The sequence below is a fragment of the Ranitomeya variabilis genome, chromosome 1, assembly GCF_051348905.1.
Source record: "Ranitomeya variabilis isolate aRanVar5 chromosome 1, aRanVar5.hap1, whole genome shotgun sequence".
NCBI classification, from domain to species: Eukaryota; Metazoa; Chordata; class Amphibia; order Anura; family Dendrobatidae; genus Ranitomeya; species Ranitomeya variabilis.
This window is the reverse complement of record NC_135232.1, coordinates 947,654,337-947,681,054: the sequence shown is the minus strand read 5'-3', so window position 1 is coordinate 947,681,054 and position 26,718 is coordinate 947,654,337. Positions and strand designations below refer to the sequence as shown.

At 41.3% G+C, this 26,718-nt stretch overlaps 1 protein-coding gene across 5 annotated transcripts in view; it reads left to right on the top strand.

The window, feature by feature from the left end:
- Nucleotides 1-26,718, top strand: part of INPP4B (inositol polyphosphate-4-phosphatase type II B) — a 1,036,387-nt gene that overhangs the window by 468,890 nt on the left and 540,779 nt on the right. For all 5 annotated transcript variants that reach the window (XM_077279254.1, XM_077279258.1, XM_077279253.1 and 2 more), the window contains one exon: nt 18,141-18,179. In XM_077279254.1, coding sequence (XP_077135369.1) covers nt 18,141-18,179 — 39 coding nt within the window. The remainder of the gene's footprint in view (nt 1-18,140; nt 18,180-26,718) is intronic.

Here is a 26,718-nt window from a genome sequence, read left to right as displayed (position 1 = left end):
GTTTAGTAATCATCGTTCTCTACAACACATTGTCCTGTGCAAACTATAGATGTGCTGCTGATACATTGATATTGTGCTCAAGAGCAATCATTCTGTGTCCATGGAAGAGTGGTCAACCTGTCTAAACAGGCCATTAAAGGTCCACCCAATGCTTGGGGGAACATACCATTGGTGCAACTTGTGCAGTCGCATAGGGGAACAAGAGATAAAAGGGGCCCACTTCCTCCTCCAAAGAAGCACGCAGCTTCTGTCAAAGACACATAAAGAAGCCCGTGTACTTTTTTTTGCACAAGGGCCATTTTCAATCTGTGCCACTGGCCAAATGAATTGCAAGTAGCTGATCAATGATAGTTTTATTACCACGGCTGCCATGTCCGAATAGTTCCAACGCTAAAGAAAGAATATAGAACAACTATTGCCTAGCCATTAGGGATGAGCGAATATGCTCAGGTAAGTTGTTATCTGATCATGCTCGTGTTCTAACTGAGTGTCTTGGCATGCTCAAAAAATATGTTCGAGTCTCCGTGGCTGCATGCCACCCAGCTGTTCGACAACCGCAATGGTTGCATGGATTGCCCGTTTGTTAGGCAATCTCTGCATGTGTTGCATCTGTTGAACAGCCATGAGACATGCAGCCACGGGGACTCGAACATATTTTTCGAGCACGCCAAAGTCACTCGGTTACCACCCGAGCATGATCAGGCAACAAATTATCCGAGCATGATGGATCATCACTACTAGGCATAATTTTTACATGTTATCAGTTTACAACCATAAAACATTTTAAGGCTTTCCAAAGGTTGAACATTTCTTTGTAACTTCATGTTTTCCCTTTGTCACATTCACAGATGCAAAGTAAACTGAAAAATTTATTAATTGGCAGGGTGCACACACTAGAAAGCTGGTGGTTATTGATATTTGTCTATCCCTGACCAGAAATGCCTCTACAGGGTTAAGGAGTCAAAAATGGACATTGCTTCAGGAAAAATCAAGCTTTACATTTCAGCGTTGATGAGAGGGTGATGATAACCCGCAGTACGTGTTAATGAATATTGATATGACATCACAGTGATTATGAGACCTCATTAGCACCATGTAATGTGTAAGGTCATGAAGGACAGGCTTTTGTGTTTCATACTGTTTAATTATTTTACCACCCAAGCATCAAATTAAGTTGTCATTCTTCTTTTCTGTCCCTTAGCGTCTTACTCTGAAGTGGCACTTTGTATATAAATATTGCTATTAACCAACTTAATCTGTAATCCACTTTATAAATTTAATCAGATCTGTTATATTTCGCTGTCGATGTAATTACATTTGAAGCATCATATACAGAGTTATAAGGGAATACAGGGATAATTGAGGATCATTTTAGTAATGGTTGCAAATAATACAAAAGGAAAAAATGTGCAAGATAATAAATAAATGATTATTGTATTAGATATGGGTTATAAGTTATAACCCAAGCTCGTAAAAGCTCTGCAGCTTGTCAAGGTTACCTTTGCTTGCACAGTTTTGCAAGAAGACAGTGTTTAGATCCTCATGATAAGAGCTATGTTTATTGCCTGAGAAATAGATCTACAGAAGTGATGTCAAACTCCTAATCCCTTAGAAGTAGATTAAAGAACATCCATTAAGGAAAAAAAAATATTTACTGACAATTATCCTCTCTGCTTTGCTACATCTCCAAAAAAAATGATGTATATGTTTAGGATTGGGTTGAATTAAATCTTAATATGTTTAAGTAAATCGATGTATAGACATTAGGCTGCAAAAAAAATGCATAAATTAGGGATTGGCAAGGCCATTATTTAAAATTTATTGGAGAATATTATTTGTTTTGCAAGAATCAATTAATTGGTTTTCTAAGAGGTGGTCATTTTGAAGAACTGATATTGACATACTCACCTGAAAATTCTGAAGAGAACATTATGCTATGATAGCACCATGTGCGCTACTATTATAAAATGACATCTTTTTCACTTTTCCTTGTCGCCAAGCAAAAATCTTTTTGTTTCATCAATACACCCATTATGTTACTAAAGTAATGTGGTTGCATAAATATGCATACCTTTAAACTAATACTTTGTTGAGATAGGGAATTTAGATTGTGAGCCCCATCCTGGACAGTGATGATAATGTGTGCAAACTGTAAAGCGCCGCGGAATATGTTAGCGCTATATAAAAATAAATATTATATTTGAATGTTTTGGGTTGTCATTATGATTTAAAAAGAGAAAACACAGTAGTTTGACAATAAATGGCTTCACCCAACCACTAACCATGAGTGGAGAAAAAGTTTTATTATTATCATTCATATTCTCTGAAAAAAGGCCAAGAAAGCAACATTTCTTCTGGGGTATGTAAACTTTTGAGCACAACTGTAAGAAAGGCTGAAACCCGACCACCACTGGACAAGCAACATAAGTTGAAACGTCAAAAATGTGACAAGAAATATCTGAATTCAAATCCAAACGTAAGTCTAAAATTGCCATGAAAAACGCAGCAAGACTCAGACCACAATGTACTATGATATTTAATGCAGTAATATTTATTAATAATTAAAAATTTAACAATAGTAATTTTTACCAGAGGAAACCTCCAAATGTAATGGAGCGGATATATTCACATAACATCAAAAGATACCTATATGAAAGATCAATAGCAAAAAAATGCCCACACAACGAAAAACTGCATAATAGTAAACTACAACCAGCCGAATAATGTAACCTCAGTACACACGGCTCAGTGAACACCGGTGATTAATAAAATGGGACTTGGTCAGTAATTACTGCCGCATGGCATGTATATTAACGTTCACCATCTCCAACGAACTACACCTATTAAGATTACAATTGCAGGTCACAAGAAGTAATACAGCGAGGGCAAGCTGAAGATAACTCACATGAGGTATGATGTCCGTGTCTCCGTTCCTGTACCCCAACGTGCGTTTCGTAACACTTCCTCAGGGGGCGAGCACGGCAATTTTAGACTTACTTTTGGATTTGAATGTGTAGTTTAACACAATGAAACAATAGGGATCATTCTTGGTTGATTAAGAAATATCCGAAGACAGATTTTTAAAAGGTATTATGGACTGGTGAGATGAGAGTGACTTTACAGACCAAATGGATAGGCTTTTGGTTAGATCAGTAACAGGCACAGACCTCCACTTTGACTCAGATGCCAGCAAGGTGGCGGTGTGGTACTGCTTTACACTGGTATTATCAAAGATGAGCTAATTAGACATTTTGAGGTTAAGGATGGATTCAAAATCAACTTTAAAGTATACTGCCAGTTGTTGGAACACACTTTATTCAAGCAGTGACACAGGAAAAAAATCTGCATCTTTCAAGAAAACCATGAGTTTTTTAGGCACGACAATTCTCCATGGCATATGCATTGATGTACTCCACTGCTTGGTTAGCCAATAAATACCTTAAAGATTATTGAATGATGACCTGGCCCCCTTCCTCACCTGGCCAAAACATTATTGAGAACTTTTGTTCTCTAATTAAATCATAGATTTACGGTAAAGGAAAAACAGTACAGCTCTGTAAACAGTGTTTAGGAGGCTGCAATACTTGGCAAAGAAAATGCCTTCCCATTTCATGTGGTCAGCAATGGCACCACATTGAAAAGACATGTTACAAAACCTGAGAAAGTATACTTTCTTTATACAATAAAGGTAAAGAAGGCTACAAGGCAACAAGAAGATCATCAAAGCTTTACTTATCAATCAGAATACTGTAGCAAAAGTGATAGAAAATTGTAACAAAGATGGAACTGCAACTATCTTACAGAGATGTCCAGGCTGACCACTCAAATTAACACATTAATAGGAGGCTCTTCTGATGAGAAGGGTTGAAGAAAATTGGTTTGCAAGTCCTCCTCAGTTAGCTAAAGAAGCAGAAATCCAAACCGGGTGAGAGTTTCCTATGACACAATATGGCGTATGCTGCAGAGGAAAGGATACATGAATGTCGTTCACAAACACCATCGGACTGGAGCACCTTGTGCCCACCAGAGAAAATCATTCTTGGGACCCACTATGTACCTACATAGAAATAAATACAAGACCACCAATTGTGTGGTAAAACGCTAATGTCAGTGTATAATATAAGGAAGTACACGTCTTAATTATGTAGCAGAGGTTGGGGTAGTCCCCTCATAGAATATAATGTAGCCTCCCTCATAGAATATAATGTAGCCTCCCTCATGGAATATAATTTAGCCTCCTCATAAAATATAATGCAGCCCCCCAAAAAATATAATGCAAAGCCCTCATAAGGTATAAAGCAGCCCACCATAGAATATAATGTTGCCCCCTCATAGGGTATAATGCAGCCCCCTTCATATAGTATAATGCAGCCCCTCCAGAGAATATAATGTAGCCCCCTCAGAGTATAATGCAACTCCTCATAAGGTATAATGCAGCCCCCACATAGCATATACTGTAACCTCCTCATAGGGCATAATGCAGCCCCCTCATATAGTATAATGTAGTCAGAATGTAATCTAGCCCCCTTAGAGAGTAATGCAGCCCCCACACAGAATGCAATGCAACCCCCACCAAATATAATGTAGCCCCCTCATAAAGTATAATGCAGCCCCCTCATATAGTATAATGCAGCCCCCTCTGTTGTGAATTTGGATTCTGGGCTCCCCCGGTGGCTACTGGTGGAATTGAACTGGTGTCTTCATCTTCTCTGTTCACCTGTTCCCATCAAGATGTGGGAGTCGCTATATAACCTTGCTGCTCTGTTAGTTGCTTGCCGGTCAACAATGTTATCAGAAGCCTCTCTGTGCTTGTTCCTGCTCCTAGACAACTACTAGATAAGTTGGACTCTTGTCCATGTTTGTTTTTGCATTTTTGTTCCAGTTCACAGCTGTAGTTTCGTTACTGTGTCTGGAAAGCTCTTGTGAACAGGAATTGCCACTCTGGTGTTATGAGTTAATGCCAGAGTTTTAAAGTAATTTCTGGATGGTGTTTTGATAGGGTTTTCAGCTGACCATGAAAGTGTCCTTTCTGTCTTCTGCTATGTAGTAAGTGGACCTCAAATTTGCTAAACCTATTTTCATACTACGTTTGTTATTTCATCTTAATTCACCGCCAATACATGTGGGGGGCCTCTGTCTCCTTTCGGGGTATTTCTCTAGAGGTGAGCTAGGACTAATATTTTCCTCTGCTAGCATTATTTAGTCCTCCGGCTGGTGCTGGGCATCTAGAATCAACGTAGGCATGCTACCCGGCCACTGCTAGTTGTGCGTTAGGTTTAGTTCATGGTCAGCTCAGTTCCCATCTTCCAAGAGCTAGTTCCTATATATGCTGATGCTATGTTCTCTTGCCATTGAGAACATGACAGTTTGACCGGCCCACTAAAGGGTTAAAATCCTTGGCTGAGAAAGGAGAGAAATAAGAAGTCTGCTGAGATTTTTTTCTTTTTTTTTTTTTCTCCTTCTAATCTTTGAATGGCTCTGTGTCCACCTGTTTGTAATGGATCTTCAGAGTGTAACTGCAGGTTTGAATAATCTCGCCACGAAGGTACAAAATTTGCAAGACTTTGTTTGTCATGCACCTGTATCTGAGCCGAGAATTCCTTTGCCGGAATTTTTCTCGGGGAATAGATCTGGGTTTCAGAATTTTCGAAATAATTGCAAATTATTTTTGTCCCTGAAATTTCGCTCTGCCGGAGACCCTGCACAGCAGGTCAGGATTGTGATTTCCTTGCTCCGGGGCGACCCTCAAGACTGGGCTTTTTCATTGACACCAGGGGATCCTGCGTTGCTCAATGTGGATGCGTTTTTTCTGGCCTTGGGGTTGCTTTATGACGAACCTCATTTGGAGCTTCAGGCAGAAAAAACTTTGATGTCCCTATCTCAGGGGCAAGATGAAGCGGAAATTTACTGCCAAAGATTCCGTAAATGGTCTGTGCTTACTCAGTGGAATGAGTGCGCCCTGGCGGCGACTTTCAGAGAGGGTCTCTCTGATGCCATTAAGGATGTTATGGTGGGGTTCCCTGTGCCTGCGGGTCTGAATGAGTCCATGACAATGGCTATTCAGATCGATAGGCGTTTGCGGGAGCGCAAACCAGTGCACCATCTGGCGGTGTCCACTGAGAAGTCGCCAGAGAGTATGCAGTGTGATAGAATTCTGTCCCGAAGCGAGCGGCAGAATTTTAGACGGAAAAATGGGTTGTGTTTCTATTGTGGTGATTCTACTCATGTTATATCAGCATGCTCTAAGCGCACTAAAAAGCTTGATAAATCTGTTTCCATTTGCACCTTACCGTCTAAGTTTATTCTATCTGTGACCCTGATTTGCTCTTTGTCATCTATTACCACGGACGCCTATGTCGACTCTGGCGCCGCTTTGAGTCTTATGGATTGGTCCTTTGCCAAACGCTGTGGGTATGATTTAGAGCCTTTGGAGACTCCTATTCCTCTGAAGGGGATTGACTCCACCCCATTGGCTAATAATAAACCACAATACTGGACACAAGTAACTATGCGTATTAATCCGGATCACCAGGAGATTATTCGCTTTCTGGTGCTGTATAATCTACATGATGATTTGGTGCTAGGATTGCCTTGGCTGCAATCTCACAATCCAGTCCTCGACTGGAGAGCTATGTCTGTGTTGAGCTGGGGATGTAAGGGGGCTCATGGGGATGTACCTGTGGTTTCCATTTCATCATCTATTCCCTCTGAAATTCCTGAGTTCCTGTCTGACTATCGTGACGTCTTTGAAGAATCCAAGCTTGGTTCGTTACCTCCGCACCGAGAGTGCGATTGTGCCATAGATTTAATCCCGGGTAGTAAATACCCAAAGGGTCGTTTGTTTAATCTGTCTGTGCCTGAACATGCTGCTATGCGAGAATATATAAAGGAGTCCTTGGAAAAGGGACATATTCGTCCATCGTCATCTCCCTTAGGAGCCGGTTTTTTCTTTGTGTCAAAAAAAGACGGCTCTTTGAGACCATGTATCGATTATCGGCTTTTGAACAAAATCACTGTTAAATATCAATACCCATTGCCGTTGCTGACTGATTTGTTTGCTCGCATAAAGGGGGCCAAGTGGTTCTCTAAGATTGACCTTCGTGGGGCGTATAATTTGGTGCGAATCAGGCAGGGGGATGAGTGGAAAACCGCATTTAATACGCCCGAGGGCCACTTTGAGTATTTAGTGATGCCTTTTGGTCTTTCAAATGCTCCGTCAGTTTTCCAGTCCTTTATGCATGATATTTTTCGCGATTATTTGGATAAATTTATGATTGTGTATCTGGATGATATTCTGATTTTTTCGGATGACTGGGACTCTCATGTCCAGCAAGTCAGGAGGGTTTTCCAGGTTTTGCGGTCTAATTCTTTGTGTGTGAAGGGTTCTAAGTGTGTTTTTGGGGTACAGAGGATTTCCTTTTTGGGATATATTTTTTCTCCCTCTTCCATTGAAATGGATCCTGTCAAGGTTCAAGCTATTTGTGATTGGACGCAGCCCTCTTCTCTTAAGAGTCTTCAGAAATTTTTGGGCTTTGCTAACTTTTATCGTCGATTTATTGCTGGTTTTTCGGATATTGCTAAGCCATTGACCGATTTGACTAAGAAGGGTGCTGATGTTGCTGATTGGTCCCCTGACGCTGTGGAGGCCTTTCGGGAGCTTAAGCGCCGTTTTTCCTCTGCCCCTGTGTTGCGTCAGCCTGATGTTGCTCTACCTTTTCAGGTTGAGGTCGACGCTTCTGAGATCGGAGCTGGGGCAGTGTTGTCGCAGAAAAGTTCTGACTGCTCCGTGATGAGGCCTTGTGCCTTCTTTTCCCGTAAATTTTCGCCCGCTGAGCGGAATTATGATGTTGGGAATCGGGAGCTTTTGGCCATGAAGTGGGCTTTTGAGGAGTGGCGCCATTGGCTTGAGGGGGCCAGACATCAGGTGGTGGTATTGACTGACCACAAAAATTTGATTTATCTTGAGACCGCCAGGCGCCTGAATCCTAGACAGGCGCGCTGGTCATTATTTTTCTCTCGGTTTAATTTTGTGGTGTCATACCTACCGGGTTCTAAGAATGTTAAGGCGGATGCCCTTTCTAGGAGTTTTGAGCCTGACTCGCCTGGTAACTCTGAGCCCACAGGTATCCTTAAGGATGGAGTGGTATTGTCAGCCGTTTCTCCAGACCTGCGGCGGGCCTTGCAGGAGTTTCAGGCGGATAGACCGGATCGTTGCCCACTTGATAAACTGTTTGTTCCTGATGATTGGACCAGTAGAGTCATCTCTGAGGTTCATTCTTCTGCATTGGCAGGTCATCCTGGCATTTTTGGTACCAGGGATTTGGTGGCAAGGTCCTTCTGGTGGCCTTCCCTGTCACGAGATGTGCGAGGCTTTGTGCAGTCTTGTGACGTTTGTGCTCGGGCCAAGCCTTGTTGTTCTCGGGCTAGTGGATTATTGTTGCCCTTGCCTATTCCTAAGAGGCCTTGGACGCACATCTCGATGGATTTTATTTCAGATCTGCCTGTTTCTCAGAAGATGTCTGTCATCTGGGTGGTGTGTGACCGTTTCTCTAAGATGGTCCATTTGGTTCCTCTGCCCAAGTTGCCTTCTTCTTCCGAGTTGGTTCCTCTGTTTTTTCAAAATGTTGTTCGTTTGCATGGTATTCCTGAGAATATCATTTCTGACAGAGGGACCCAATTCGTGTCTAGATTTTGGCGGGCATTCTGTGCTAGGATGGGCATAGATTTATCTTTTTCGTCCGCTTTCCATCCTCAGACGAATGGCCAGACCGAGCGGACTAATCAGACCCTGGAGACATATCTGAGGTGTTTTGTGTCTGCTGACCAGGATGATTGGGTTGCTTTTTTGCCATTGGCAGAGTTCGCTCTCAATAATCGGGCCAGCTCTGCCACTTTGGTGTCCCCGTTTTTCTGTAATTCGGGGTTTCATCCTCGATTTTCCTCTGGTCAGGTGGAATCTTCGGATTGTCCTGGAGTGGATGCTGTGGTGGAGAGATTGCATCAGATCTGGGGGCAGGTGGTGGACAATTTGAGGTTGTCCCAGGAGAAGACTCAGCTTTTTGCCAACCGCCACCGTCGTGTTGGTCCTCGGCTTTGTGTTGGGGATTTGGTGTGGTTGTCTTCTCGTTTTGTCCCTATGAGGGTCTCTTCTCCTAAGTTTAAGCCTCGGTTCATCGGCCCGTATAAGATATTGGAGATTCTTAACCCTGTTTCCTTCCGTTTGGACCTCCCTGCATCCTTTTCTATTCATAACGTTTTTCATCGGTCATTATTGCGCAGGTATGAGGTACCGGTTGTGCCTTCCGTTGAGCCTCCTACTCCGGTGTTGGTTGAGGGTGAGTTGGAGTACGTTGTGGAGAAAATCTTAGACTCTCGTGTTTCCAGACGGAGACTCCAGTATCTGGTCAAGTGGAAGGGATACGGCCAGGAGGATAATTCTTGGGTGAATGCATCTGATGTTCATGCCTCTGATTTGGTTCATGCCTTTCATAGGGCCCATCCTGATCGCCCTGGTGGTTCTGGTGAGGGTTCGGTGCCCCCTCCTTGAGGGGGGGGTACTGTTGTGAATTTGGATTCTGGGCTCCCCCGGTGGCTACTGGTGGAATTGAACTGGTGTCTTCATCTTCTCTGTTCACCTGTTCCCATCAAGATGTGGGAGTCGCTATATAACCTTGCTGCTCTGTTAGTTGCTTGCCGGTCAACAATGTTATCAGAAGCCTCTCTGTGCTTGTTCCTGCTCCTAGACAACTACTAGATAAGTTGGACTCTTGTCCATGTTTGTTTTTGCATTTTTGTTCCAGTTCACAGCTGTAGTTTCGTTACTGTGTCTGGAAAGCTCTTGTGAACAGGAATTGCCACTCTGGTGTTATGAGTTAATGCCAGAGTTTTAAAGTAATTTCTGGATGGTGTTTTGATAGGGTTTTCAGCTGACCATGAAAGTGTCCTTTCTGTCTTCTGCTATGTAGTAAGTGGACCTCAAATTTGCTAAACCTATTTTCATACTACGTTTGTTATTTCATCTTAATTCACCGCCAATACATGTGGGGGGCCTCTGTCTCCTTTCGGGGTATTTCTCTAGAGGTGAGCTAGGACTAATATTTTCCTCTGCTAGCATTATTTAGTCCTCCGGCTGGTGCTGGGCATCTAGAATCAACGTAGGCATGCTACCCGGCCACTGCTAGTTGTGCGTTAGGTTTAGTTCATGGTCAGCTCAGTTCCCATCTTCCAAGAGCTAGTTCCTATATATGCTGATGCTATGTTCTCTTGCCATTGAGAACATGACACCCCTCATAGGGTATAATGCAGCCCTCTCCACCTCCATCATTGTTCTCCCCCTCAACCTCCATCATTGACCTCATCACCACTTCCATCATTGCCTTCTCACCCACCACCCCATCATTGCCCATTCCACCACCTCCGTCATTGCCTCCTCCCCACCACCACCATCATTGTCCTTTCCACCACCACCATCATTGTCTTTTCCACCACAACCATCATTGCCTCCTCCCCCACCACCCCATCATTGCCTTCTCCCCTACCTCCCCCACCATTGCCCTTTCCACCACCCCTATCATTGCTTTCTCCCCACCACTCCCATCATCGCCCTCTCCATCTCCTCCATCATTGCCTTCTCCCCCACCACCACATCATTGCCCATTCCAACACCTCTATCATTGCCTCTCCACCACCACCATCATTGTCCTTTCCACCACAACCATCATTGCCTCCTCCCCTACCATGCCATCATCCTTTCCACAACCACTAACATTGCCATCTCCCCCACAACCCCATCACTTCTCTCTCCATCACCCACATCATTGCCCTCTTCAGTACACACACACAGCACCGCACAACTCTCTCACACACAGCACCGCAACACTCTCACTCACACACACAGTGCACTGCACCACATACACACGCACACAGACAGACACACAGCACCACTGACCTCTCCGCACATTCCCTGCAGCCGCAACACATCCCAGCAGCATCTTTGTCACCGGCAGCTATCTCTCTGAAACAGCCGGGCACTGAATGATGATGTCATCCAGCTGTGTCAGGGCAGGAAGCACGACAACATCAGATCCCTGCAGCTCCGCTCCACTGCCATTGCCCGCTGATTGCCCTCAGTGTTAACCGATCTGAAGGGGCCCACCTCCAGGGCCCCAATGCAGCCGCTGCGGCTTTACATATGGGCATTGTTAGCCTCAGCCTGCGGCTAACACTGCCTTCTATTAAAGTGAAATTAATATTCACTCATTTCCATGCCCATGGGGAAGCGTGAATAATCATTTCTTTTTAGCAACGAGGACAGGCTCCTGTCTCCAGCTGCTGCTCCGCTGGCACCGGGCGGGCCCCCCTAATTCACAGGCCCCATAGCAGTTGGGTGTGCCGCTATTAGCAACTCACCACAGGCTGGGGGCCCCTGGAGCAGCTGCCGACCCTGTATGCCAGCAGGTGTAAGTGCCTGGGCACACCAGAGAATCATCCGGTTCCCCGGTGGGTCAGTCCGACCCTGTCCAGAAAAGAAGCTTCTAAAATCCATACACAAAAAAGTTCACCTACAATTTGCCAGAGCCCATGCTGAAAAATATGAAGACTACTTGGACTTTATACTTTGGAGTGATGAGACCAAGCTAAATGTTTTTAGAACTAATGGCTTCAAAATCATATAAGCATCATAAAAACGAGATGTAAAAAAAATGCATGGTGCCTACAGTGAAACGCAGTTGTGGCAGCGTCCTTATGTGGGACTGCATGAGGGCTGCTGGTGTCATTGACCTACATTTCATTGATGGTATCATGAAGTCACTGATATACAGCTCTATATTGAAAGAGAGGATGCTACTACCACTCAATGCCCTTGATAGATGTGCACTTTTCCAACATGGCAATGATACAAAACACTCATCTAAGGCCACTGTTGCATTTCTGATGAAAGAACAGGGTAAAGCTGATTCAGTAGCCAAGTATGTCTCCTGATCTTAACTGAATTGAACACCTATGGGGAATTCTGAAGACACAAGTTGAGCATCACTCTCTACCCAGCATCCAGGCTCTAAAAGGGGCCCTTCTTGAAGAATGGGAATAGAAGCATGCTGCATTATGTTAACAATTGGTTAATTCCATGCCTAGAGGACATGTTGCTGTCCTTAAATATCATGGTGGCCATACAAAATACTTAGTGAAGTAATTTTAATGTGGTGTGTTCATTTTTGCATTAACTAATTTGAGTAAAACTGAATATCTTGTAATGAAAGTTATATTATTAATCTTAGGGTACTGTCACACAGTACCATTTTGATCGCTACGACGGCACGATCCGTGACGTCGCAGCGATCGTATGATTATCGCTCCAGCGTCGTAGACTGCGGTCACACGTTGCAATCACGGCGCTGGAGCGATGCCGAAGTCCCCGGTAACCAGGGTAAACATCGGGTAACTAAGCGCAGGGCCGCGCTTAGTAACCCGATGTTTACCGTGGTTACCAGCGTAAACGTAAAAAAAACAAACAGTACATACTTACATTCCGGTGTCTGTCCCCGGCGTTCTCCTTCTCTCCACTGTGTAAGCGCCATAGCCGGCAAGCACAGCGGTGACGTCAGACGTCACCGCTGTGCTCGCTTTCCGGCTGGCAGACGCTCACACAGTGGAGAGAAGCTGAGACGCCGGAGGACTGACACCGGAATGTAAGTATGTACTGTTTGTTTTTTTACGTTTACGCTGGTAACCACGGTAAACATCGGGTTACTAAGCGCGGCCCTGCGCTTAGTTACCCGATGTTTACCCTGGTTACAAGCGAACACATCGCTGGATCGCTGTCACACACAACGATCCAGCGATGTCAGCGGGTGATCAAGCGACGAAAGAAAGTTCCACACGATCTGCTACGACGTACGATTCTCAGCAGGATCCCTGATCGCTGCTGCGTGTCAGACACTGCGATATCGTAACGATATCGCTAGAACGTCACGAATCGTACCGTCGTAGCGATCAAAATGGTACTGTGTGACAGTACCCTTACTTTCATATTATGGGTTTATAAAAATGTTGCATGAAACTTTTAGCCTTGCCAAAATGTTGCAAACTATTCTGGTATTCAGTGAGATATTGATTAATATTTTACTTTTTAAAGGAGGTATACTCAATTATGCGAACATTAACTTTTCTACAGTGGAAAAGTTAATCTTGTAATAATTGATGTTGAAAAGTGTCTGCTACTTGATATCTATGCATCAACTATGCATAAAAGACTTTGAAGCAGTCCTTTATGATCATATTGTTGCAATGAAGCCACTGCTCAGGACCACAAACAAGAAGAGACTTGGAGAAGCATCCCTTAAATGCTGTGCTCTTGTTTCAGGAATTCATTTGTAAACCAGCCTGATGAAGGAGCCTCTGTGCTCTGAAAGCTTGCAAATATATTTTTGAGGATATATAAGTATCACTCTTAGAATAATTTTGTCATTTGGGGCATAAAAGTATTTACAAAGAAAAACTTCTGAAATGATTCTTATGATTTTTTACATGAAAAAAAACAGGAATTTTAACAAGATCCTGAATGGCAGGTATGTGTCACCTAGGTGGCTGGCCTATGTGATGGATGTCCTGGGAGAAAATGAATCAATAACAATATGTTACTGAGATGGTTTTATTGGGGATTTTTGGGTTCAGGATTTAGGAGCGCTCAAAAGAGCTCCCATACTCCAGTGTGGGTTTTAGAGGCCTAATGAAAGCAGATGGGTATAGCTCAGCAGATACTGTTGTGCTGAGGCTGAACAATGGCAGTTTAAGGTGGAAAGTCTATCTTAGGCCATGTTCACAGATTCAGAATTTGTTCAGTATTTTACATCAGTATTTGTAAGCCAAGATCAGGAGTGGGCGAAAAGTGCAGATGTGGTGCACATGTCTCTATTATAGTTTTCCTCTGTTTGCTCCACTCCTGGTTTTGGCTTACAAATATAATGATGTAAAATGCTGTCCAAATATTGAACATGTGACCGTGGCCTCAGAGACTGAGAAGTACCTGTGACAACAAGTTGGTGAGACATTTTGATTTCTTTTGCCTTACCCAAAAAAATGATTGTTTTGTTCTTCAATTGAGCAGAACAAACCAGTTTCTTTTTTGGAAGTAAAAAGTTTGTGAAGGACAATAAACTTCACTTTGTTTTGAATATATCGATAGATATCTAGATCGATAGATAGATCTTTCTATATACGTATGTATGTATATACATATACTTACATATATAGATATATCTATATATATCTAAGATATATATATATATATTTTTTTTTTATTTTTTACTGACATACACACACTATGCAGTGGTGTGTTTCTTTGTTTGGTACGGACACTAACCTGTATCTGTTCACGGAAAGTTTTCAAAATTGCCTTACTTATCAAAACAGACCCTAATTAAAAGCAAAAAAAAACTTCCAGTAGCCAGGAGAGTACAGAATTGTTATGCTTCACCTTCCTGTAATGAAGTTTTACAGCTGTCTTGGTTTCTGTAAGGCTGGATGATAGCTTGTTGTTTTCCTTGTGATTATAGTTGTAGCATCTTTTTGTACTAGTATGGAGTGGGAAATAAAGGCTTATGATGGTCTTAGCCACAGGCTAATTACCTCTGAGACAACAAAGATCACAAGTTCACTTTTTATTGTCTGTAAGAACTGAATCCTGACATATTTTGCTTTTATGAGATACGATACAATCTACACATAGCTAAACAAAAGCGAGTCTGTCTAGCATAACAGTGTGAAATGTAAATCAGGAATAACAAGTAGTCTTGAAAATGAAGGCATCAGCCGGTGTCATTCTGCAGGAAGGTGAGCTGGGTCTAGTCAATCTCTGCGCCGCTATGTAGTTTTTTAGGTGCATGACTAATTACGGAAATGACCTAAGGCTCTTCTGCTGTGACTCCTTAAGGCTCTGTTTCTAATCTTCTTATGACATGGCTTCGTGATCAAAGACCTAGTAATTAAGTAGATTTTTGGTACCAGTAGCCAAGAAAGCATAATGACTTATTTCCAGTGAGTGATTGAACAGATGCATTAGATTAAGCAGATGTGGTGGGATGGCCCCTTTTGAATGTTTAGGAGCCATGGGTTCATACTGAATTCTTTGTGATCAGGACGGCAGTGAACCTGTCGTTTTCTTTTATCCTGTTACTCCATAATCGATGTGAAGGTGTTTTTTTTCCTTTCCTTTTTCATTCTAGCAGAGATGGCAACATTGCATATAGTAACTTGGATTGTGAAGGGAGTGAGGATGTCATTAGGACTATTATGGTCACCAAATTGCAGCAGGACTCAGTCTTCACACAGTTCTTTAGTACAGGGAAGAAATATAGAAGCACAAGCTCCTAATTGGTGGTTCCAGTCCTCGCAGTCAAACAAGTTGACATTTTAGTTGCTGGCGAAAACTACCAAGCGGCTGCATTCTTCTAGGACTCTTTCAATTACCTGTTCAAGTAGGAAGGCACTACTGTATGCTGCACAGTACCAAAATGAAGCTCGGTAAGGACCCAGTGATTTTTTTGGTTCCAAATCACAGAAGGAATGAAAATTTTTACTCTTGACTTCAGCCTAAGATCCTACTGCTGTAAGGCGAATTTTAGGATTTTGACTTTTTTTTTCTTGGAACTTATTATTAGTTGCCTGACAAAATTGAAAAAAAAAAATCATCCTATGGAAGGGGCTTTCTGGTGATCACATTCTGACCGAGAGTATAATGAGGGTCTTCTCCCATCTTGTGAGTTTGTGTAACAGAATATACCCGCAACCTGCTTAGTGCTAGAATGTTGGGCAATAAATGTTTAATCAGTTTCTGAACCTATTGAACTGTTTAGTAAAATAAATGAGAGGGATATCAGAGCTGCAGGACCTTTCGAAACCTGCAGAACCAATATAAACGGTATGATTTTTGTGTTTTATAAAGGTCTTTTTACCCCCGGCCCCCTCTATATATACAGAATATACTATACATGTACGCTGCTTTTTTTTCTTATGTGTGCATTTGTACAAAATACTTCCTGATGCCTGTTATTGTCGACTAAGTATCTGCACATTTCTACACTATGTTCCGCTAGTGTAATGCTTCCTATATAATTAAAAATGTATGTAAGTAGGAAAGAACATTGCTTCCAGATATTAGTGCTGAGACTACCGGTAGTCTTGGATTATAAGGATTTTTGGCACTGTTGCATAATAGGTGCCTGGATCTACTACTACTGCTGCTGCTACTACTGCTATCATTTTGACTCATTCATTTTTTATTCCATGTTTTAAATCACGCTTTCAAATTGGGATCTACTTCCTTCTGGATTAAAAAAAGAGAAATGTATTCCTTAATCATAAACCTTGCATGGCCACATAACATGCATTCTATAACATGGCAGAAGCCAACTACAAGGTCAAGGTCAGTTCACTATTTCCAACTGGCCACTGCAAGAGCTGAAGAGGTGATCGGTGGGGTTGGCAAGGGTCACACCACCACTGTTCTGATATTGATGACCTATCTTAAGGAGAGGTCAACAATATATTAGACCTGGAAAACCCCATTACTCCATATTTCTGTAGCATAATATTGATTTTAAGCCAATGAATGTAGATAAAAATGGTTACGTTTACCGAGTGCAAATAGATTTAGAAAAAATGGCGAGCAAGAAAAAAAAAAGAATGTTACAGTTTACATGACTCTTCATTACATAGTAATTAACTGTGTATTTCATGAAAGCTGTTGAGGTTTTTGTATCCGCATTGAATATTATGTGACCTTTAATATATCAGCTTTTTTGGAAACTTCAATGTACATAATTCACAAATTAGATTTTTATAGACTCATCATATATTCAAGCATACTGTATTTTTAAATATACTGACAATGACCCCGATTCATCAAGACTGGTGATTTTCTTACAGGTCTTGATGAGGGGGAGAGGTCGAGTCAGACGCTCTTGATTCATGAAGGCGTGAACTGTGCACGCCTCTTAATGAATCGGTGCGTCTGACGAGTAGCATGCACCTTCATGAGCTGCAGCACAAATCTTTCTACAGTTTCTGACTAAAGTAAGATTTTTGGCATAGAGAATGCCACCTTTAGTCATAAATTAAGTGAGCTGTGGCGTTACACCCATGCCGTGTCCATGTCATGCTCCAGCTCTGTTGATTTTGACAGAGCTGGAAGAAACTGCTGTGAAAACTCCAAAAGTCGCAAAATTTTTGTGCAACTCTAAGTTGCGCCAAACTTTTGATACTTTTCAAAGTAATTTACTGAAGAATTGTGGTGAAATTGCTTTTATGAACTTCGGCCAAAGAGTGAAAAGGAAGTGGAAACCTTTTCCCAATGTAAAAATATATAAAAATACTCATATGTACCCTAGTGCCGTGGTTTCTGGTTTCATTATACATTTACAGCTACATCCTATGCAGATTGAACTTAATGTTGTACATTAGTAAACGCATAAAGAAAACAAAACAAGAATATAAACTATTAAATGTTTCCGCGGAGGATTAGCATTATGAAAAGGCAACACTAAATAAGGGAATATGGAAAATATGCAAAGTGTATGTTTGCATAAAATAAAGTATATCCTATGTAACGTTATATACCAAAGAATTGAAAATTAAATTTTTAATAAGCAGAAGCAAATGGATCACTGAGGAAAATGTATCCTGAGCTCAAGTCTTTATGCAAGCATTTATTCTGATTGTATGGACAGGAGCAGCGCTGGGATGGCCCTTTGTGACTCACTGTAGCTGCTGGGGAAGCTGCGTAATTCAGTCCTAATGAACTATTCATTCTCATCCATTTTACAGTGCTATTGATTTTTGCCTCTCCTGCTGCAGAATGAAAAAAGTCAGAGGAGCATGTTTTCTGAAGACTGCTGATTTTAGCACAGAGTGACCAAAATAACGCATTGGGTACCAATTAGAACAGATTCTGATCATTCGACTCACGGGGCCGCAATTCTTTTGGGGACTGAATCGAAATGAATAGTTGTACTCCTGTAACAGGAAAGCCGAAAAAAATCAATACTCTAATAGTAGGCTAAACCATGATAATAAAAGTTGCAGAATGTTATGGTTTTGTGTAGCCTTCAAAACATTTATCTTTTAATTTTCTTTTCCCATAGGTTCTTCCAGAGGCCAGTGATCCAAGACCTAACAGTGGGGTAATCATTTTATTTCCTTTTATACAACTTGTACAAAGAAAAATGTATAGAATGCAAGTTCTCCAAACCTTGAGGGAGATTTATTATTACTTTTCTACATTTACAAACGATAAAACTAGATGCAACAGAATCTATGCCAGCTTTTTATACACTTGGGGCTCCATGCTACAAGTAGTACACAGTTTTCCTTATGCCTCATCTTGACTTTCTTACTTTACACCAATCTTTGACATCAAAATCATTTTGTGCATCATTAATAAAGCTGGCGCATTTAAAAACTCTTCATAGCCATGCTCCTTTTCTAGACGCTTTGCCTGACTAGTAAAGCAAACCGGTGTCTGAACTTAAAGAATTTTGGTGCACTGTGCGTACATCTGTTTTATGGTGCAATTTAAACCATAATTCTATAGACATTGGCTTGGTAAATCTCCCCCATCATCAAAGTCATGTTTCATAATGGTGTTTGTTGTTAATAATTTGCTGCTTTTCAATCATAATATATATGAGAATTTGTAGTACTCTTCATTAAAGAGGTTGTCTGATCATAAACTACAAGTCTGCAGTCACTCTGTGTAACTGCAGACATGTGAATCCTCTCATCGCGCGCTCTTCCCACTGTGAGGATTCTCCTGCTTCAGAAAGGATTATCCTCTGTGGCGGTGGTCACATAACAGCAAGTATGCAATATGCAGAATTCTGGCCACATTCCAACTAGATGGGCACCGCCTCCTCGTTCAATAGTCTAGTTGGAATGTGGCCAGCAGTGCATGTGATGTGAGGATTCACAAGTCTGCAGTCACATAGCCTTTCTGCACACTTGTAGTTTAAGACAAACATTTCTGTAAGATAGGAATGGCTAATGCACATAGACAGTAAAACCCATTTGATATGCAGTCACTCATATATATATAGTAGGATGCAGTACATCGGCTGCCTTTTGTCAGTGTTTTGTTGATATTCTGCTTTATGATTTCCTGGTTTGTCTCCTTCATAACCAAATCACAAATTTTAAATAAAAATCTATTACTTAATATTGTTTACTTTCACTAATTGTTTTTTAAGAAGCACATTTTGGTATTTTGCATAGTTTTTGTACAGTTAGTTTAACAGTCACATTAAAAGTTAAGTTTTACTAATAAAATATTTCTATAATACAGTATATCTGATAAAACTATCAACGATGAACGAACCATTTTAATTTGAATTTGCCAGCTTTGCTACATTTTGCTGCGAATATCAATACGGCAAAGCCATTGATGGCCTCAAAATTGGATATATAACACTTTGAGAACTCTTAGGACTGTACTAAACCTCCTTTGAGCTCTTTACTGCAAACATAGCTTTATTAATGGTCAAGAGAGCTCAACTTTTCTTTCTAGGTTAAAATGGACGTAAACTGTTGGTAAATAATTTGACTTTTAAAGCCGTTGTAAAAAGTATAATTTTTTTTAAACCCTTTAACGTCCACCAATACGCATTAAAATTACAGCCATTAAGGGGCCTTAATCCTCACCGCCGTTGTAAAATGGCACAAATCTCGCTGGTGACAGCTGTACATGACAATGGACACCATGTAGTATCGGCCCTGATCAGTTTTGAAACCAATCTGGGTCAATTAACCCTTTAAATACTGCTGTCATTCGTGACAATCTAAGTGGTTAAAAGGGAATTAAAAGTACCCCTAAGGTATTCGTAATCGTGGGTGCCTATTGTTGTAAAAAAAGAGTAAAAAAAATAAAATAAATAAAATTTGTAAAAAGATAAAAAAACACACAAAAAATGTAGCATCTGTGTTAAAACAAAATTAAAACAAAATTAAACAAAAAAAACACATAATTGGAATCGCCGCTTTCGGTACTGCCCAATCTATTAAATTGGAGCATCATTTATTACATACGGCAAACGCCTAAAAAATCAAACCTTAAAATTTAGCTTTTTGTCTCACTGACACACAAAAAATTTAATAAAACGTGATAAAAAAACATATGAGAAAAAATGTTATAAATGAAAACAACAAGCAGCTCACAAAAAAACAAGCCCTATAAAGACTCATTCGGGAAAAAAAAATTGCAGCTCTCACAGAAATTACATGCTTTTACACAACCTTAAGAGAGCTTTTCCTCAAGATAGCAGAGAAGCACGCAGTTTGCATCGAAGCTCTAGACTTCCAACCTCCAGCATGTCAATTTGTCAACGCCAAAACATTGGCAGCAGCAGTTGTGTAAATGGAAGAAGCAATTTCTGTGAGTCCTTTGACACTTTTTTTTAGACCAGCTTGTGCACCAGCACAATAAAGTCCAAGACTTGCACGTGTTGAACGCATGGAGAGGATGGTACAAGAATATCTAGAACTGAATATGAATACCATCAGGGAGGGTTTGGACCCTTTCACCTTTTGGTCTTACATACTAAAAGAGTGGCCTGAGCTCGCCTCACACACCTTGGAGGTTTTATCGTGCCCAGCAGCCAGCGTTCTCTCAGAACGTGTCTTCGGTGGTGCTGATGGTGTCCTGACGGATAAGCGCACCTGGCTTTCTCCTGAAAGTGTAGACCACTTAACTTTCATCAAGATGAACAAGTTCTGGGTCTCCAAGGACTTTTGCACCCAAACACAGACTGTACAGACTAGATGATATTGCATTTTTTAGTATGATGACTTAATGTCACGTAGCTGCAATCTGTGATATCTTTAGTTTAGCTTCTGCTGCTGATGTTAGCACAAATTTTTGGAAATGTGAACAGTAGTGTTGAGCGATACCTTCCGATATTTGAAAGTATCGGTATCGGATGGTATCGGCCGATATCCGAAAAATATCGGATATCGCCGATACCGATACCCGATACCAATACAAGTCAATGGGACACAAGTATCGGAAGGTATCCTGGATGGTTCCCAGGGTCTGAAGGAGAGGAAACTCTCCTTCAGGCCCTGGGATCCATATTCATGGATCATGTGACCGCTCATGTGACCGCTCACGCGACCAATCACAAGCCGCAACGTCATCGCAGGTCGTTCACTCGCTCATTCTTAGGAACGGAGGCTGCCGGTTGCACGTCTGAGGTCCAGGCTCCGTCAAAGGGGTGAGTATATCCATATTTTTTATTTTTATTCTTTATTTTTTACATGAATATGGATCCCAGGGCCTGAAGGAGAGTCTCCTCTCCTCCAGACCCTGGGAACCATACAGTGGGAACTTCCGATTCCCGATATCACAAAAATATCGGAACTCGGTATCGGAATTCCGATACCGCAAATATCGGCCGATACCCAATACTTGCGGTATCGGAATGCTCAACACTAGTGAACAGTCAGCTGGTCTACATCTGCTGGGTTAGCTGTAGTGGAATACGGGTCGGTCCCAATTATAATATTTATTTTCTCGTTACATTTAATACACTTCAGTGGTGTCAGGCCCACATGTTTTAAAATGTGAACTCTCCTGGTTGGGTGTCCATTTGCTGGATTGGGTTTAGTGGAAGACCTGTCAGTCCCTGTTGTACAATTTGCACTGTGGGTGAATTGAGGCCACTTTCCTGGTGTCTGTCCCTCATTTGATGTGTTTTGGCAGCATTTGGGGCTGTAATAATAATAATCTTTATTTTTATATAGCGCTAACATATTCCGCAGCGCTTTACAGTTTGCACACATTGTCATCACTGTCCCCGATGGGGCTCACAATCTAGAATCCCTATCAGTATGTCTTTGGAATGTGGGAGGAAACCGGAGAACCCGGAGGAAACCCACGCAAACACGGGGAGAACATGCAAACTCCTTGCAGATGTTGTCCTTGGTGGGATTTGAACCCAGGACCCCAGCGCTGCAAGGCTGCAGTGCTATCCACTGAGCCACCATAAGGTGTTGTGCAAGCATTTGTTTTTGTCTCCCATTGACATGAATGACGTTCAGTTATATTCGGAGAATGGTCAATGAATGAATCAGCAAATATTGCAAATTCAGCGATCGCAATCTGAACCAAACATTGAAATATCCGTTCATCTCTAGTAAATACACGCTCCCATAGAATCCTGTAATTGATGTCACCTTGGTAGAGACCATAAAAATTAGCACTATAAAAAAGGCTTCTCTGGAACCATATTTCAGAAATAACATAAAATTCAGGCGAGCTGCGGGAATAAAATAACATCAAAAACTGACCACTTTTAAATGGACAATATAGCCTGCATACAGTAGACTCTTATCTGGTAATCTGCATTATTTAATACAGGAATTTAGATGCTTAAAACCCATAAGATTTCAAATGATATCTAAAAAACTGTAATAATGATTATCTAGACCATTGATTCTCAACAATGTTAAATTAAGTACCCTCTTCACATCAAAATACCCCCAAGGCTTCAATCATACATAGTGCTGTTAATTAAAATCACAGCATGAGTACAGTGTGAATACCCCCTAAAGACATGTCATGTATCCCCTGTATTGAACATACAGTTATTAATTTAGAAATCCTCTAGCTTTTGTTGACCTTTTGTGTAGAGTGTGATTTTTTTTTTTTTAATAATATGGCTGATTTAGAGAATTGCTGTTCATAAACTGGAAATATTTATCTTCCATCCATTTTTAAAGGGAATCTGTCACCACATTTGACTTATCTAAATTATTAATATGGGTGTTCAGGTTATAGACTGTTGAGAAAAGTCATCCCTGTATGCCTCATATCAGATGCCTTGTTGTGGATAAGTCATCTTTTATTACTTTTTGTGAATGACCTTTTCCAGGCTCTGGGAAGGATGCTGTCTGGAAGATAACTCTGCCTCCATAGCTCATTTTAAACAAAAGTGGGAGTTACCAGTGTGAGCAGTATTGGATTGGGGTACCAAGGGCCCAGCAGTAACCAGCTCCAGGGCCCCACTTTTTAGCTACATGCATATGTGACATTATCCTCAATCACAAATTTATATAACAGTGAACTGGATAGATTGAAAAATGAATAAGATGCCGCTTTTGTCTGTACATAGTGATTCAAGTATATTGGGCCTAGCACTGCGCATCAAAGAAGGTGGTGGCCCACTCTTGGACAGGGGCCCACCGGAGGAATCTCCTGTCCTCCTGTGGGCCAGTCCAGGCTTGAGAGTGAGACAATTAACTAACACAGAACCATAAAAATGAACTTTGTCCTCTAGCAAATACATATTTTGCAGCTCTCTGTGTTTTGCTATATTGTCTTGCAACAATATTGCAGCCCTGCCTGCCTCTGCAATGGAAACTGAAGCTGAGAGGAACCTACAGATGTGTCAGTTACAATCACACACAGCTCTGCAGTGAGATCAGTAGAGCAGAGAGCAGCCATTACACATCACACTGGTAACTCCCCCTTCATATAAAATAAGCTCTGGAGGCAGAGTTGTCTTCCAGGCGACATCCTCCCCAAAGCCTAGAAGAGGTCATTTGCACAAAGTGATAAAAGATGATTTCTCAACAAGGCATCTGATATTAGACATACAAGTAGGACTCTTTTCAGCATTCTATAACCTGTATGCCCATATTAAAAGTTTAAATAGGTCAAATGTGGTGAGAAATGCCCTTTAATTCAAGAAGTATTCGTCATAAAATTTGGGTCAAATGACTGAACTTTATCTGGACTTCTCCATTTTACAAAATCAATTTTTCACTAATGAAATTAACTTCATATACTTTTATTCCTCCTTCACTTTTTATGAATCCCTCCTGACTTCTTCCTTTACGATCTGCCCACCGGTGACTTCATCAGTATGCCGATAATCCATAGAAACAGGCTCTCGACTTCATAAGCATATTCATGCAAAGCCGTTTAAGCAATTCAATGGAGGTTGCTGATCAGTGGTGATGAGATACCTTTGATGTAGGAATTGCTGTTTGTACAAGACAGACTGCTCTGACAAAGATGTCCTTAACAGCTGTTTCTATGTGGTGTCGACATGCTAATGAGGTCACTGCAGACAAAAATTTGAAGAGGAACTCAGCGGGGATTCCTAAAAAGTGAGGAATAAGCTTAGTAGTCTTATGGCATTCATACATATATGAACATCTGTATGTGTAATTAGAGCCATCTCTATGATCTACAGCAGTACTGCTTTGCATATACATGGATATTAGGATTTTCCTTCTTTTATATAGAACAAATATAAACAAATAAATATAAAAGGTTTCAAATATAATAAACTATAATAAAATGTTATGCAAGTTTTTAACATACTACAATACTATAGTACATATAGAGAAAGAACAACAATTTGAAAGGAAACTGTGTTTCTCGTATTTTTTATAGACTATCTAAAGAAACTGTATTTTTTTAAGGGAATTGGGCAACAGGTTTTTGCTTCCTCATGTGATAGCAGAATGATATAGTCAGAGACCCTGATTCTAACGATGTGTTACTTAGTTTACTGGGTGCAGAAGTTGTGACACAGAGTTTTTAGATGTAGTATAAAGCAAAGCTGCCCCCGCCCACACCACTGCTTTCTGTGTACATTGTTGTTTATTAACAGTGAGCTGCTTATCAGAGGAGGAGGTGGAGTCGGACCACTTCTCACGGGAGCACAATTCTTAGCAGTGATAGTGTCCTTGTGATAAAGCCTTCATTCTAAGTAAACTACAACACACCGCCTAATAAGTGACACATCATTGAAATATGCGTTTCAGGCCCGATCTCCTGCTGTCTTTAGATGATATAACAAAAAGTGCAGACATATTCCTTTAAAAACATGAAGGTGAGTTAAAACATTTCTGCACTCCAGTTTTATTTAAACTTCTTTTGACCTCACGGTCTTATCATTGCTTTTTGTACGAGATTGCTGTCTCATGGTCACTGCTGTGCAGGTATGAATGTGTTACGTCAGTTAGTTTGTGACTGTAGTGTGTGAAACAAAGGATGCCCCACGCGTGATTGGCATTTATAATAATAATCTTTATTTTTATATAGCGCTAACATATTCCGCAGCGCTTTACAGGTTGCACATATTATCATTGCTGTCCCCGTTGGGGCTCACAATCTAAATTCCCTATCAGTATGTCTTTGGAATGTGGGAGGAAACCAGAGAACCCGGAGGAAACCCACGCAAGCACGGAGAGAACATACAAACTCTTTGCAGATGTTGTCCTTAGTGGGGCTTGAACCCAGGACTCCAGCGCTGCAGGGCTGCAGTGCTATCCACTGCGCCACCGTTAAGGCCATGTGCACACGTTCAGTGTGTTTTTTTCGCTATAAAAACGTGATAAAAATGCGAAAAAAAATCGAAAAAAACGCTTATATATGCCTCCTATTATTTACAGTGTATTCCGCATATCTTGTGCAAATGTTGCATTTTTTTCCGCGAAAAAATCGCATCGCGAAAAAAATCGCATCGCGGAAAAAAAAGCAACATGTTCATTAAATTTGCAGAATTGCAGGGATTCCGCACAACTAGGAATGCATTGATCTGCTTACTTTCCGCATGTGGCTGTGCACACCATGCGGGAAGTAAGCAGATCATGTGCGGTTGGTACCCAGGGTGGAGGAGAGGAGACTCTCCTCCATGGACTGGGCACCGTATAATTGGTAAAAAAAAAAAGAACTAAAATAAAAAATAGTCATATACTCTCCTTCGATGGCCCCCGCAGTCTTCCCGCCTCTCAGGTGCACGCTGCCGCTTCCGTTCCTATAGCTGGTGTGTGTGAAGGACCTGCGATGACGTCGCGGTCACATGTGACCACGACGTCATCGAAGATCCCGCACACACCATCTATAGGTCGCTTCTCGGCCTTTGGACCCATCACCCTAATTTATGTCATGGGCTTTTAAGTGTTTTTAATATGTTCTGTGTGTAGTTCACAAATAAAGATTTTTTGATACTTTAAATTTATCGTGGTGATCCCAATCTCTATGCATACACTGTTGTTTGTCTGTCACCATCTATAGGAACGGACGCCGCTGAGGAGATCGGCTGTCTGCAGAAGGTGAGTATAACCATTTATTTTTTTTTTAATTATTTTTAACATTCTATCTTTTACTATAGATGCTGCATAGGCAGCATCTATAGCAAAAAGTTGGTCACACTTGTCAAACACTGTTTGACAAGTGTGACCAACCTGTCAATCAGTTTTCCAAGCGATGCTACAGATTGCTTGGAAAACTTTAGCATTCTGCAAGCTAATTACGCTTGCAAAATGCTAAAATAAAACGCGAAAAAAACGGGAAAAAAACGCAAAAAGAAGCATGCGGATTTCTTGCAGAAAATTTCCGGTTTTCTTCAGGAAATTTCTGCAAGAAATCCTGACGTGTGCACATACCCTAAGAAGAGCAGTGTTCAGTGCTTTGTTTTTTGTGGCCTTATTGAAGACTTTGTGGCAGTAAGGAGATAGTGTTTTGTCGCGAAGAAGTGTATGTGAATGGATAGAGACGTTGAAGGAAGATAACTCGTGTCAGCTCTAAAGAAGGAGCCAAACCCCCATCCACAGCTGATGATGCCAACATTGAACTGATTTTGTTGAATAAACAAAGACTATAAGATCCTAAAAAATAGAAAAAAAATCTCTGAAAATGAGAATTGATATCTGCGT